General features: G+C 37.2%; 1 protein-coding gene across 5 annotated transcripts in view; it reads right to left on the bottom strand.

The window, feature by feature from the left end:
• The window catches only part of PLCB1 (phospholipase C beta 1), a 390,968-nt gene that overhangs the window by 63,661 nt on the left and 310,743 nt on the right, over positions 1 to 16,564 (bottom strand). For all 5 annotated transcript variants that reach the window (XM_035552918.2, XM_035552920.2, XM_035552921.2 and 2 more), the window contains 7 exons: positions 15,870 to 15,979; positions 10,739 to 10,871; positions 9,793 to 9,846; positions 8,225 to 8,444; positions 4,257 to 4,437; positions 2,049 to 2,125; positions 1,841 to 1,930 (listed from right to left, as the gene is read on the bottom strand). In XM_035552918.2, the coding sequence (XP_035408811.1) occupies positions 1,841 to 1,930; positions 2,049 to 2,125; positions 4,257 to 4,437; positions 8,225 to 8,444; positions 9,793 to 9,846; positions 10,739 to 10,871; positions 15,870 to 15,979 (865 nt within the window). The remainder of the gene's footprint in view (positions 1 to 1,840; positions 1,931 to 2,048; positions 2,126 to 4,256; positions 4,438 to 8,224; positions 8,445 to 9,792; positions 9,847 to 10,738; positions 10,872 to 15,869; positions 15,980 to 16,564) is intronic.

A 16,564-nucleotide genomic window follows, 5' to 3' on the forward strand; every position in this document is an offset into this window, starting at 1 on the left:
AGCTCCCACAAAGGGCTCAACTTCAGTCCTCAGCTTTGCTATGTAAAGTACAGAAAGCTGAACTTGGAAGAAGTACTCTAAGTGGCTCAGTGAGACAGCTATTAGGTAACTTTTGGTCAAAGACAAGATGCCTCAAAGGAATAAATGCACATAAAATAACATTCTGTGGATGCCGTAGTTGACCAGATTCAGGACAGTACTCTGAAATCTAATTGCCTAAGTCAAGAATAGTGAATTGCAATCTACTGAGGTGGCATTAAAATCTGATGGTTTTAGGTAGTTACACAATCCCTGGGCACAGGTAGAATTAGAAAACTTAAGCAAGAACAATATGACATATTCTCTCTCTGCATTTTTTTCCTTTTCTTCAAATTTTCATAAGAAAAGCTTTAAATAAACAACAGCCTAGCATGGATGACTCAAGTGGGATTTTCCAGAAGGTCTCACTACTCCCTGTTCCACTGCAAAAGTGAAAACTGCATCACTTGACAGAGGAAAGTTGAGTTTCCCATTTGGTTCCCATCTTACCTTTCCCAAGGGTTCTCTGAAAAGCCTGGCAAAAGAAAGCCGTTGGGAAAGATGAGCAAAAAATAAAAACAAAAATGAATTTTTACTTGTCTGTTCCTGAGCCTTTCGCACTAGCATCTCATTTACCTCTCAGCTAGCAAATCATTTCCTATTGCAATTGATTTTACTGCTATATTTTTGTAATAACTAATTTTTTCTATTACATTTTATCAGCCCTAACCATATTATTTCTCCCCTTTTCATAATAAATTATTCTAATATTGTTATCTTTTTTTTGATGATGTTTATACGTTTCTTAAATTATCTGATGCAGTTCATCGCGTGAGTGTGTGACCCTCTTTTAGTGTTGCCAAACACAAAGATTGTATGGAGAGGCTCCAAAATCTATATACATCTTTTTACCCAACATAATTGTGTCTTACTCACATGGTAAAACTCAGATATGATAGATTTTGTTGTTGTTGTTATTTCTCCTGTATTTTAACTGTTCTTAAGTGTTACTAAAATAAAGACCGGTATAAAAGAATATCCCAGCAAACAGTGAAAGATTAAAATGTTCCATTTTCTTTTTGAGCTGCTTGCCAAAACAAATGAAGAAGGAAAAGCAAACCTAGACACTGTGCCTTTGGGAAGAATATAATCAACTTGCATAACTCCATAACTTTGTATTGTCTGGTGGTGCAGAAATGAAATTAATATTACTGTCCCTGTTCACAGAAACTGCACCCACAGAGCGCACGTTCTCCTCTGTCTTCTACCAGAAGTAACTGCACACTGAATAAAATTGTTACTGGAGGAGAGTCAGTAGCACAGCATCTGAGGGGAATTTATCACAAAAGTAGAGCAAACCTTCCAGTGTGTTGCTGCTATTTATTTTAGACAGCAGCTTTAGCAGAGTTAAGAAGAAAAGATAACACAAATAAAAAAAATAAGTTACAGTGAAATCAAACCCTGCAGGAATTGAAGTCATTAAGTCTATTTATAGCCATACATAAAGGAATAGCATTTGGATTAGCAGCGTCTTGGTGAATCATTGTCATGACACTCACAGGCATGTCCCCATATTATACATCAGCACCTTTGCAGCTGACCCAGACTATCAATGCTTGCTGAACAGGAGATTAGATTTGTCCCAGGAAATTAAATTAGTATCAGAGCAAGTAAGAAGGACTCCACTGCTCTGCTGAGGTATTACAGTCTGACTAAAAGCTGCCTTGTATTTAGGGTTGAGACCTTTCTTTGATTTTCCAGTTGTGAAAAATCTTGTGTCTCCCCACAACATACAAGGATATAGATCAAGGGATACACTTACTCTTCCATTTGATTTTTATCCTTGGATTTTGCTTCTGTGATCTTCTCCTGCCTCTTCTTGTCCATTTTTTTCTTCAACTCTTTCTTTTCTCTGAAGTGTAAAAAAAAAAAAAAAAAAAAAAAGAAAAAAAGCAAGTTCAAAATGTATCTAAATGAAAAACACACACCACAAGGAGATGTAATCAATTATAAGAGGAATAGCACCTTACTTTTCACATGTTTCTTTCAGTTTCTTTAGCTGGCTGTTCTGACATTCCTCTGCTACATCTGTCAACTTCTGAATAAGCTAAAAAAAGAATTCCAAGAAACAGAAATGTGCATTTTCAGCAAAACATCATACATTCATCTAAGTTTCCTCAAACGTCTGTGTTAAATATATGAAAGTGTTAAACCATTCCCTGATCAATTATCTATGATCAAAAGCAAGTAAACATTCTTATTAGTGCAAACACATTCTTAACTTGCGGACTCCAGACAGACTTGTATAAGCCCAACTTACATAGAAACTATGACTTCTCTGTACATCAAGGTGATATACTCTGAGAAAATTAAATGTAAAATCAAAAGATTTTTCTTAGATTTTACTCTTGCTATAGATTAAAATGTCTGTGATAATTCATAAATGATCACAAACTGAACTTGTGCAATATGAATTACAAGCTGAATTCCTGTTCACTTCAAGGCTCTCTGCGAGTGATGAAAACATTCCTCTTGTACAGAGTATTATTGCATGGAGTAGCCTGGATTTCAGTGTGGTCAGACGGACAAACATTCAGGCATGATAGCTAAGAAAGTTAAGCTGTATCTTGATCACACATCACTGGATTCAGAATATCATAGTTGGTGTGCAGCACTGGGTCCAATCTCATTTGAGCTGAAGCTGTTAACAAAACCATGCTTGTAGTTGTGATGCTGACGGATGAGGATACAAGGACTGGGCCTCTGTTCAAGTTCAATGAATGGTGAATTAAAATGGGAAATGGGGCCAGTTTGATTTGATCATGCCTATGGTTTAAGCTGGATTCTATTAAATAATCTTCTCAGGATGATGAACAAGAAAATGGATAATAATGCCTAGCTAGTCTCATCCAGCTTTTCTTTCCTTAGATAAAAGAAGAAAAATACTGAGAATAGGCTCTCCTCTGAAAGAAATCAGAAAGAATCTCTCCTCTGCAAGGCAGATTTTATGTGGAACAAATATTAATTCCAACATAACTCAGAGGGAAAACTGTCTGAATGTTCTGTGTTAAAAAATGAATTTATCATGGCACTACCTAACTGGACAAAGCACAAAATGGGACTTGGCTTTGGGAAATGCCATTTCCTATTTTGGAATGAGAAATTAATTAACTTACAATATCATCCCAACTATGTGGGTCCAGAACATTTTGTTTTTATAAAAAGTAAAATCCCTGAGATGCAGCCAACAATTGTTACTGTATCCCTGCAGCACAGGTAACCGTGTCCACACACTCCTGCTGGAGCTGCTCCTGCTGTTTAACACTGATGTGGTTCACATACAGCTGACGATAAACAGCACCGCTTGGGAGCCGCAGTTCTGTGCTATGATCCATGGGAATTAATTTGTGAAAAGGCCTTGCTGAGTGATTTAAATTCGTATCACTCTTCTGCCCTGCTTTTTGGATGGCAGGACAGAACAGACAAATCACTTCAGACACCAGCAATGAGGTAAAACATCATATAATAGAAAAAAATAGTGAGACAGGATTGTCTGGAGTTGAGAAACAGTTTGCACTCCCATAACACCCTTTTAAAAATGTTCTCTTCTGCCTGAGAACATCCATCAGCATCAGCTGCCATCTGCCCAAGCTCCCCTATTGCAGCTCAGAGGGCTATGATCTTGCTGCAGTTGTCAGCCAAACTCCAGCTGTAAAAGCAAACTAGCTTGGACTGATGCATGCAAACTACTTCTTCACCATATACAGATTATGTCCTGCATCCCCTTAAAGCATTTGTCTGCAGTAGGAACACTGGCAAAACTCTGTGCCCTGGGGAATGTTTGAAGCTATTTTCATTTATTTATTTTCATGGTGTTTCGATTTATTTCCAGCTAATACTGCCTACTTGAGTATTGTACATTTAAGTAAGTGGCAGAACAAAATGGGAACTAAAAGCTGCGGAGAACTTAGACATATGTAACTAGAGGTAAGGACTCAGTGCCCTAGCATTAATAATAAACCTGTTGCCTTTCTGCCTTCTATCCAAACCCCTCCAAGTATGTTACAAGTGTTAGTGACAAAGTGGCACAACAACCCCTTGAAGTAGCAGTGGACCACATGGGAATCAAGATCTGAAATGGACTCCAACCCAAAGGAAGCCCCACTTTGTTCTAACATCACACTGCTTTCATTACTAACCCAGAGATCGCTAAAGAAAAGCAGATACCATAAACGTACCAGCTTAATGTGCTCTCGTTTCTGGTACTTTTCACTGTAATACTGTTCCTGTCGGAGATTTAGCAGCTGCTGTTGCTGCTTCTCCTTCAGCTCGACTAGCTTCTGGGTCATTTCAGAGTCGAGTGCAGCTAATTCTTGTTCAATAGTTGAAGAACTGTGGTCTGGGCTGCCTGTTTCAGATCTGCAAAGACACACACACACACCAGCTCCAAGTCACTAGGTATGCATGCTCTGCCCCATATTTAAACCCTGTTTTTAAGGTAGCAGGTTACATGTAGTCCATCAAATAAGTTTCTTGGCACCACATATAGAGGAAGAAGATGATTTTAGCCATGGTAAATCCACTAATTTAATCTTTTAGCAAAGAAAATAGTGCTAATTGTTTTCTAATTCTAAACCTGCCATGGTGGGGTGGAACAGAACTTAGTATAAATGAACTATAAATGAAACTGCCAGGACATATGCCCATAGAACTTATTTCTGCACTTCCAGGCACATAACTTGAATTTCAGAGCTTCCTAGTCCTCAACAAAAATGGTGAATGCTAAGTATTTTGAAAACAGAGTCATCCTTGCATATGCTTAGCAATAAATTTAAGAGCATAACTTTACATCTGCATTTATAAAAAGCTTAAAATGGTTAGGAACATCCCTTTATTTGGTATTTTCTCCCCCCTTCAGGAAATGCCATGCATAGCACACACACAAGAAAGTGCTCTATGGACTCCTGACTTCAGGAGGAAACTTAACTTCCCGGTGGGGAATAAATCTCAGAAAGGCAACACATAGGAACAAAGAAAAAATATAAGAAAAAAACTAAAAAGCAAACACCAAGGACTAGGTTTTATTTTTTTTCCTTAATATAGAAGGAAGGATTAATGTAATGGTGAAAGGAAACATGATGACACTGCTCAACGAAAAAATAAAAAAAATGCAAAAGCAGTATCACTCTCAGGCCAGCAGTACACTAAACCCAAGAAAAATGTTTTTAACAAAACATGATTATGCTGTGTCTCTGCTTGGCTGCCGTGCTTACTGCTGTACTCAGGTGTTAAATCAGTTGCCTGGGAAACCTCAGGAACAGTGCATGAGGTGGACAAAACAGCAAAACCTTGAACAGAGCGGACTGACTTAGAAGAATGATTTTTCTACTCAGAAATTTGCAAAGATTACAATACAGAGAACTTGCTGCACTGGCTGCCTGTCTTTTCTTGCCCAGGTTCAACTTTGCAGCTTCTGTCAATTAGCATAACTTCAACCGAAATAATGTGAAGCCGCTTTCATCAGGCTGAAGATACAGACCAAGGTAGCCTATTTGTATCTCCTGTATTATTATTGTATTTGAATATTCTGCTATGAGCTTAAGTGGTATCAGTGTGACAGGTGAGGGCAATTTACATACAGAGCCACAAGACAGCATTAAAGAATATTAAAGTCAGCAAATTATGCCATTATGTTATATATTTTAAAGCTGACATCTCTTGTATTTTTGGCAAAACGAAATAAGGCTAAAACAGTAACCGTCTGTTAAGGGGCATGATCATTAAATGAAAACTTCAGAACTACACCAACAAAATATCTGTGTTTATGTTCAATATATAGTTCAACTGTCCCATAGACATTGGCTTTACTGAATCTTTGCCCCATTTTAGACATGGGCATGAAACACTGATTGCTTCTGATCAGAGACAACATATTTTTATGACAATCTGATGCAGAGACTCTTGATGAAGTAGCATTTTGTACTTTGCACTTACAGGTAAATAGCCTCAGTAATAATTTAAAATGGTAAAAATTGCCTTTTCCCTTGGGATGCAGTATTCTATTAAAAGTCTTCTACTTGAGATAGTATGTACTTGCAAGTTTGAAAAGCCCTAAATACATACTCCTGCTCCTTAAAAATTCAGCAACAGATTTTTTAACCTTCAGATTTCTCCGTATCTTCACATAAAACTTCACACCTCTGAAATCACTGTGACAGCTCCCCATAACAGAATACAGTGTTTTATTGACTAATATCATGCATGATTTATGATCAGATCATAACAAAATAAAAAACCCAAATCCTTTTTAGTCAAAGAAAGATGAGTCATTTATTCAGTTTGTTCTTCTACTTAAATTTGAATAGAATATGCTAGAGAAAATGAGGAACAAAACAGTATCATATTGTTTTGTCTGCCACTATCTGTCATACACACTTATGATGGAAAATACAATGAATAAAATATCACTGTGCATGCAGCTGACAACCAGTCAGTAAGGGATTTTAACAAATTCAAGTGTAGAACCCAGAGGTCTGAAAACTGGCAACAGTTAAGGCCACCTGAGCATACATATTTTATGAGTACTAAGCTCTTACTAAGCCAAAAGACATTCTGTCATTGGGCAAGCATAAACGAGTAAGCTCCTTCCTAGGGACAAGTTATGGCCTGAATCTTGGTCACTTACAGTTAGAGGTACTGTCAACAAGGGTAGTAGCTAAAGCTTGCTGGCACCTTTTTTCTCCAATGGTCTCCTACCAAAAAGTATCCAGTAATTTTTTTTTAATGCTCATTCAATGTCTTCATGTTCAAGATCTGCAGCTATATCAATTTTATGCAAAAGTTAAAAGGCTTTTGTGCTTATCTAATTACATTTAAAAAATTGATTATGTTAGAATGAGAAAGCTGCACTAATGGGAGAAGGAAAAATTTAGGAGGGTACTCCTACATAATTATCATTCAGTTTTAATAGTATTAGACACTGATTGTACCTACATGTGCATATGTTTTGCCAGGAGTTAAGAAAGATCTTTAGTAATATAAAGTTCCTTACCATATAAATCAGAAGAAAATTGTGGAAAGATTAACGAGACCCAACAGTATTTGCATTTAAAACTGACAATTGCAAACGCAACTCTCTTTTATTATCTGAACAAATAATAAAAAATGATATCAGCAAACACAAAGAGATGAGCTACAGTGCAATGCAACACTGAGAAAGAGACGTAGCACAGAAAGGATGTGCATGCAGAGGCAAAGCCAGTCAATCATTAAGAGATTCCCAAGCGGTCTGTATCAATCATCATTTAAACTATAGTCAGATGTTAATAACTGGCAGCTATTTCTTTCACCTAACTACACATGATGCTTTTTACTGTAGTATGAGTTTTCTTTCCAGGGCTCTAACTTGGAGACGATGGTCTCCATCCAAAAATTCAGAATATCCATTCTAATCACAAATAACATTGGGAGGACTAGATTTTGTTTCTGTTTTGAAACTGGATTCTTGCTCCACCACCAGGCAGCACACTGTGGTGGCCCAGAGGGAACCAGTTGCTCAATATGTGCAAGATGACTATGTGTGCTGGCTGCAAAACTTTCTCCTTGCTTGAAAAGGCGCTACATTATGATGTTGTATTATGAAGTGCGGGGCAAGTTTCCAATGAACTGACACCCCTTATCCTAAAGGAGGTCAAGCACAGGAGACAATGGGGTGCTCTGATAAAATGTGCTGCAGTTGACCTGAGTAGGAAACTAAAATACGTTATCCAGACAAGGTTTCAGTTCTTTGATGCCTCAGTCTGGTTCCTGAACTGCCCCCAGGATGTGGGGGAAGCCCAATCTCAGTTTGTGATTAAGTTTACTGCCTAACCACTGGCTTCTGTTGCCAGTATAGCTGAAGCACCTACCCACAACAAAGGACTAAGGAAAGTCCCAAGATAAATATTGTATGATCTTGTTTACAGGGAAAGAGGTATAAAATTGTGAATGACTTATCTGACTTCTAGCAGAGAATCAGTGTATCACAGAGAGGGCTTTTTTCTGCTGATTTCCATATCAAAACACCAGACTTCATTTTATCTAGGAATATTCCAACTTTTGATATTTTTTTTCACCTGTGTTCTACTGTCACCTCCATATTAATTGTCTATCATAAAAGAAGTAAATATATCTGATGCCAAAGACAGGAAAGCTGCATTTAACATACTTTTTCTTACTGTCTCTTTTTGCTGTTTTTTCTAAAACTGCTCTTCGTCGCAGGTAGTCATTTTGGATTTCATTATACTTTGCAGTGTGCTCTTTGATAAGATCAGTGGTTTTCTTGTGGTGCCTCTTTACAAGGTCCTTCATTTCCTTGTAGTGCTTCTTCTGAAGCTTTACAAACGACTTCTGTTGTTTTAGCTCCTCAATAGTCTGTGCTTCCACTTCTACAATGATAATAACAAAAGCCACTTCAATTTTCTAATAACATATAATTTCAGAGAAATCACCACATGCAGGAATGAAACAAAGCACGCTTTCTTACTGCTGGTAAGTGAAATGTGTTAGCTTAAGCTAACCAAGTAGACTTCTCTGAAAATAAGCTAACTAGATTAAAAACACTGTCGCAAATTTAGAGTAGGAAATGAGTCAAAAATTTAGAACAGCAGTATGTCCAGCAAAATAAAAAACGTACTTTTTTTTTCCTCAAACTCTTTCAGATGCAAAAGATTCACATCAGCCTGACACATAACATCATCATCTTACATAGGTATGGTCACTGTTCTTTTTTGTAAGCACTGTGCCAACACCTCAGGTCTCCCTTCTCTCTGGATGGACTACATAACATACTAATGCCTAAAACCCCTTTACAAACAGCATTTCAGCACCTGCTCCTCTGCCTTGACCTGGGCACTGGGTGGGAGCAGCTGTCCCGGTATCATCATGGCAACCCAACAGATTTCACTGCTCTTGTGATGGAGACCCTGCATCAGGAGAGTCATGGCCAGCTGTCTGCCAGTCTGGCAAGGCACCAGAAGCTAAATGCCAAGAATTGCACTCCAGAGCTGTCACTGAGAATAGCAGCTATCCCAGATGTCGTGCTCTGTGAACCCTGATCAGAGTTCAAGCTCAGTGTCTGCTAGTCTGACCTGCATAAACTCACCCCAAATCAGCAAAAACAACAAAAAAAGGTGACAGAGGGAAGGAACCCAGATTGAAGACCCTTTCCCAGATCTCACAACAGATCGAGTATACGGAAATGTTGGAAAATGACTTAAAAATAATGAGTTAGGAGGTTTGCAATCTAAAATATGTCTCCAAGCTGAAGGACTTGACTCCCATTTGCACAGTAGGGCTCTATCTGACAGGCCAGTTTGCTTAATGCAACAGGATAATTTCAGTTTTGTAGGAGTGATAGGAAGGATACAGGGCTAATGGAGACAAAATCGTTTCACTACTATTCACAAGAGTAGTAGAAAATTTAGCTTCTGTTCTGAGCATAATGCTGTTTTTTGTTTGCATTAGATGTAAACATTGTGCCTATGAGAATGCAATAATAGAATAATTTTTAAAAATTCCACGTTGGCACCCAATGGTGATCTCATGAAGCATGTGCTCAAACATTCAATAACTTCATAGCTGAGGAAGAAGACATGGTAAGCATATTTTCTATGAGTTATTGCAGTCATAATCATTCAAAGAAATTTTTAAGTCAGATGGCCCATTTCATTAAAAATATACACGTTTTTGTCAATTGAAATATCCTTTATATAATGTAAACTGTATATTTAATACCTGTGAGGACACTCTGAATAAGATCTTCTGTCTTTGCAGGTGCTTTCACCGAACCTAGAGGTAAAAGAGATTACTGATATAAATTCTTTTAAAACAACCACCATTACTGTGCCACTAGATTGCACATTAAAACATGGCATGTGACACAGGATGCATGCTGACACAAGCATTTATTAATCATTTCAGAAAACACATCTTGAATAGAAGAGAAGTAACACAAAACAACACCAATCCTGTGAACTAACACAAAAAGGTAATCTAAAAGCCCACCTGAGCTTCCTTGTTTTACTTATGAGGAGGGTGCCATTGAACTCACTGATATGACTCATATGAGTCATTTAAGTGGTATTAGGCTGATGGTTAGTACAACTGACCTATATTATGATGACAGTGCAAAATATCTGTACACAAGATGAGTCCAGCTCCTTGGAAGTCAGATGGATCATGCCTACGAAGACTGCATTCATTAAATTATATACACTGTGATTTAACAAGCATTTATTATAGGAGATACATCAATATAGAATATATAAGTATGAAAACCTGTATTTTGTACATGGAATAAGATGTAACTACTTGCATAAATATGGCATATTTGTAAAAACAATTTAAAGAAATTCCTTCACTTGCAATCACAAAAAAGCACTAGCAAACTTTCTTGTTTGCAATGAACTTCAATTCCACCACAAAAGCAACTCTTAAATATAAGGTACTTGTATGATTGAAGAATGGCTCCCAACAGCAGAGTGGGAAAATGTCCACCCATTTTATAAAAAACAAACAAACAAACAAACAAGCAAAAAAGAAAACACCAAAAACACTTTGTTCTTGAAATACAAAGCACATGGAAAACGATCTACATTTCTTTTGAAAAGATGGTGTTTTCTTTTATTGTCTTGGTTGTGTTGTTTGTGTGGTTATTGTTTTGTTTGTTTTTTGTTTTTACCTGGTGTTGGTTGGCTATGGACAACCTGAGTTGCTGGTTTCGGTGTAAGAGAGGCAGTGCAATTTACTCCATTTTCTGCTGGTGTTGGCCTAGGTTCACTGTTAGCTTCAGATGGTGCATCTCCATGGTCCACCTAAAAATACAAAATGATTTACATTACTCCATCCAATTAACAGAATTAAAAATTTCCAGATCTGGTTTACCCTATTTTTCAATAAAATTATGTAGATGTTACACATAAATCATTCTAAAAGGGAAAAAAAAGGTATCTTTAAGAGACACAGTAACCCAGGTAGTACATTTATGCAGGGCAAATTTCAGGAAGAAATAGAGCATGTATTATTCTGTAGAAGTATTTTCATTTTAAGTTGATATAACTCATCAGGGACATTTTTCATTACAGTATGTATTAGCTGCACCAGATGTGAAATCTGTATTTTATTGAAAAGCATTGTTCTCTGCCATAAAACCTTTCTAGATATAATGTAGAAGGTGGCAAGAAAATGCTACTCAGATCCCTGCTGTGAGCAAAATGTGTATACAAAATTACTTTTAAATTTCATACAAACACAGTACTATCATTATTCACTGTTCTTACAGCACAGAGACATACTTCTGATTCCCAAGATCTTACATTCTTGTAATTATACTCCAAGCATAATATGTAAACAGTACCTCCATCCTGCTGCATAAATACTTCTGTGGTATCCAAATATTTAAGCATTTTCTACAATCTTTTCTTTCTTTCCAGTTTCCTAAAAGCTCAGGCTTACTATGCACTGAACATCTTGTAATTTTCCTTGTGGCCAACAAGTTTGTAAATGACAAGCAAGCACCCAGTGCTCAGCAAACAGAAGGTCAGTGAAAGCAATTTTTATTTTGAAATGGCCAAGCCCCCCTTCTCGCTGTCCCTGCAAGGGGTCAGTTGCCATGGTGTCTCAGGGTAGTCTTGGATTTGTTCCTTCAGCTGCTCCCATTTCACTCTTTGAAGGTAATCACATTACATGCAGAGGCAGGATACCACAGTTGTTTTTTTTTTCCCCTTGATTACTCTACACTAGCAAAATATCAGCCTGCACTGCATCAATAGAAGCAAAATACATTTTGATCTGTTTTGTGCTGCTCCTGCTGATGATTTCCTTCATCTTGGTCCTGACAACATAGTCTAAATTGCAAAAGGATTTCCGTCTCAACAGCCTATTTCTACCAAAATTATAGGAGGGAGATACCATAGTCAGAAACATGATGCAATTGAAAACCAATGCCAAAAACTTTATTTATCTCAAGTGGGAATTACTGCAATAAAACAATGAAAAACATGACCTAGCCAATGTTTATGACAGTAGAACAATGTGCCTGGCAAAAGCTGTAGCTGTGACCGCTGCTTAGAGACACGGGTATCCCCCTTGATTTCCCTTAAAATATATTCCTCACAGAACGCTATTCATTAGTTTAATAAAAAATAAAAATACTTTATAGATCATCAACACTTAATAGAATCCCTATTTTCTAACAAGTTATTGCCCCAAAAGTCATTGTTTGAACAATGGGTACTATCTTCTTTTGTGACTAGGTTTGTATGTGGTATGAAATGCTGCATCACAGATTGTTGAGAAGCTATTAATATAGCCTGTCAGTTCTGGACAAAAAACATCTGTTTTCAGAAACTAAAGCAGAAATGCGAGACAGGATCAGGAAGTGAATAAAGAGTTATTTTCACTGCATCAAGCAATCTAATCTCATTAAAAAGCACTTTCTTTTCTCATAATTCATCACACAGAATGCTAAAGTAAACATGATTTTCCCTTAGTGGAGAATATTTTAGGCTCTTTTTAAAGATGATGCAATCCAGCCTTATAATTTATAGTTTTAATATTCACAGAAAATGGTTTATATTCCACATGTTGCCATGTCTTTTCCAAGACAGTATGTTTACTATGTAGAAAGAGACATGCTCATACAGATACATATCTATATGGTCTGTATTTTTTTATTTCTGCAGAGAAAAGAGCCTGCAATGGGTTGGGATTGAGAGATCCTCCTCTGGTATTGAGTATATCTGTGCTGCACTGCTAGACTAGGTAGGCAGTTTTGAAGTTGGTTTGTTTCTGTCCTTGGCGAAGTATAAGCAAGTCCCCCTATCAGAAGTGTCAGATCAACATAATTTCCATTACTGTAACTTGATCTGACCATCGTGATTTACAAAATAATGGCTGCATTTTCATTTTAAATAGTGGTATCAGATATGCTAAGTGCAGCTGCTCTCCTAGAGATGTTTTTATTTACTTCCCCCATCAAAATCATTTTTTCTTTAACTAAAGAAGCCAACTGGACCGATTACACACATTTGATTTACATCCAGGCACACAAAAAAATAGTTTCTATTTCAACACTGCTTTATGGGTAGAAACAGCAGATCCAATGCTCTGCTGCTTCTCCTGTCATTAACAAGCCCATGAGGCCTCCTGACTCATTGTCTCTGCAGAATAAATTGCATGCAGCCCCAGGGACATTACAGCAGCAGGGACAGCTGAAAAGCATTTTACTCTGGCTAGCTTCTCCTAGATCCCTAAACACTTCTGCACCCATAACTGTGGGGGTGAAAACTTATGAGCCAGTTACATCAATCTGTCTTAAGCTAGGATTAATTCATCACCAGAAACTCCCAGCTGCAAATTTCTGCATAGCTCATTCACTTTGTCTATAAAGGTTTGTCTATAAAGGGCAGGGAAAGAGAAGGCAACCTTCACTACCTGTATGCTCATAAAAATACACTGTGCATAAAAAGTATAGCTAAATATGCAAAACCCACACTGCATGTATTGCAATGATTCCATTCGGCAAAGTCCTGTCTGCAAAAAGAGTTCTTTTAAGACCAGGCTGGAAAGCAGGACTTGGAAGTTATGAACTGACCAGAAAGCTCAAGGTAGGAATTCATGTTACACTCATGATGGGAACACTGCAAAACTAATACAGAATAGATGCTGTAAATTTTATCAGTTCTTCAGCATTCTTCTTTTATGTTATTAACAGGCAGTGTAATTTGAGGCTTAAAGAAAGGCTAATTTATTTATTTAAAACACTTCGCTGTTAGGTATCTGATTTGATTACTTTTTTGTAAGAAGTCTGAGGAACTTCTGAGATGCAGATTAAACTTCTAGGCAGCAAAAAAACCTCTCAGTTTTTCCTCTGATAGCTGCAAGAACCCAGCTCAGATAAATAGATGTGTGTGAGAAGAGGGAAAAGGGTGTGGGGAGGTAGAATCTGTGCTTGGAGGCAGCACAGCTTTGGACACATTAATGCTAATAGTGTGTAGATTTGAAACTGCATATAGGAAGATTGAATCCTGGTGTAATTATGTGTACATATCTGGCAAACATACTCGGAATTATTTAGCTATGTTGCCAGTGAACATACCTGTAATTATTAACCATTATGATTCTTGTGGGTCAGTGTAAGTGAACACATCATTCAGCCTAGCCAACTGATGAAGAAAGTATTATCAGATAAAATGATCAGACAACTCAAGATCTCCAAGCACAGCCCAGTTGCCAAATACCTTACCTAGAATGAGAGTTTATAAATAGAAAGTAACAATGCCATACTTAGATTGCAACTTAAAGTGGCAGTTTTGTACCTGTCCCTTGCTACTTCGTGTAATTGAATGGTTATACGTTTTTAGTAAATGCACCACTGCAATCATTACAGTTTTCTTTAAAGAAATATTTCTCTGCTACTCCAAAACAAGCTCCTTTACCCTATGAGCTTTCCAGCTCCTTGACACATGGTAACACTACCTAAGCACTACAATTCCGCTTTCCATCTTCCCATTTGCTTTAGAAGATATTCTGTGACAGATTTTTTCTGCAAATAAGCCTGTACAAACCAGAGGAATCTGTACTTTTTCAAAAGTAAAAATGACCTCTAAGGTATTTAAAGGATTATGTTAAAAAAAGACTTTGCTATTAAAATAGAATCTCATGTGTAGAGCGTCCTAGATTACTGTTTAAGATACTACTGAGCATTTCAGTGTCCTCATTCAGCCGAACTTGTGACACTGCACAAAGAGTAAATTGTTGGCCACTGAATTGTAATGACTTTCACTCATTTGGTCTGCTTTGGGAATGTATTCTTGGCTACAAAATCTAGTTCAATGAGGCTTTGCACATCTGAGAATTGAAGAAGACAGTCACCATAGATGAGGGCAGTTTAGGATTATAAAGTATTTCTGCATCTTTGCTAGAGACCTGTAGAGAGTGCCTTTTGATTCACGTGATGTGCCTTACATCTGACACAAGCAATCTTTCAAATACAAGGTAGATATTTCCAAACAATGCTAGAAGATGTCCCAGTGACAGTATCTGGAACAGAGACACAGAACATCTGGATGAACATAATGTTTATTGGAAACAAAAGCTAAACTGTCAGTACTCTTAAGTATGCTCAAAATTACATCTGCGCATTTGTATGTACAACTTCTCCAATTCTGCAGAAAAATGGGGTTTAAAGGTTAGTCCTTAAGTAACTGTATATATCCAAACAGATACCTAACAACTGAAAATATGGTTCTCATAGCTTTAAGCTAAACTAGAATAGGTCTGAATATTTAATTATATTATGCTCTCTTCCCTCTTCATCTCTCTTTCTAAGATCTATGAAGGGCTGGATCAGGTGACCTCCAAAGGCCCTTTCCAATCTAAATTATTGTATGATTATACTGGGTCTCTTTAGGGCAAAATTCTAATACTTTCGGGAAAAGCTGCTGATACAGAGTTGTCATTTTTGTAAGGGTAACTTCAGCATCACACTGGAAAACAACAGGCAATGACTTAAGATGATTTAATTTACTACACAAGAAGCCTACATATCAGCAAAAACCTAACATGCATTTCCATTCAGCATTCAGTGTTTCTTTACCCCCGAACAGTAATTTGCACCATGCACAACATACTGCCTGCAGCACGACGCTACTCTGTTGTAACATACCCTAGTCTCATTCTGAGACGTTTGTAGCTGTTTAAGTGATCAACACACGCAATCCCCAGGGACTTTCAATATTTGTCTTTCTAAGCAAAGTAGGTGCTTCTAAATACTATAACATAATTTGCAGAGATTCTGAAACCTCCCTTACCTCTTTCTTTACCTCTTCTTCATCTTCTAGAGTCAGTGCTGCCAACTGCTTAGCTCTCTGCTCCATCAAGTTTACATATCTGATTGGATTGGATAAGGCCTCAATCACATCTAGAAATAACACAAATACTTCAGTTCCAAACCCCTTACGTTATGCACTCCTCAGGCTTTAAGAAGCTGTATTTTTCCTACAGATCTGCTGCTGACTGATACACCTAGGTCCTAGAAACATCAGTGAAAGAGAGTATACCATCATGCACAAGTACTCTAATGTGAACCCTCTCTGAGTTTCTGCTTGGGTCATGTCAATGTGCATTTTTGTGAATATGGTGGTTTATGATGGATGTTCAAAGTTTCCAGCGTCAGCCAACTTGGATCCTACTTCACATGAGGTACAAAGAGAAGCATTAGTAAAAATTATGTTGTTTAAAAATAAAAACAACAAAACAACTATATGGAATATATATATATATATTTTTTTTTAACTGAAGATGCATAGTATAGTCTTTAAACCTATTTAGAGGTGATTCCAAAATACAATACTTTATATTAAGCACAACACTCTCCACTTAGGGAACAACTACGTATTATATCATGTAAGCAAAGTGTCATCTGTGTTTCAGTGGCAAATGCCTGACCTTCTTCCTCCTTTAGAGTTATACAGAATCTACTTAAAAGAAAAGAGTTAGTCCTAGT

This window comes from Cygnus atratus, chromosome 3 (assembly GCF_013377495.2).
Source record: "Cygnus atratus isolate AKBS03 ecotype Queensland, Australia chromosome 3, CAtr_DNAZoo_HiC_assembly, whole genome shotgun sequence".
In the NCBI taxonomy this organism is placed as follows: domain Eukaryota; kingdom Metazoa; phylum Chordata; class Aves; order Anseriformes; family Anatidae; genus Cygnus; species Cygnus atratus.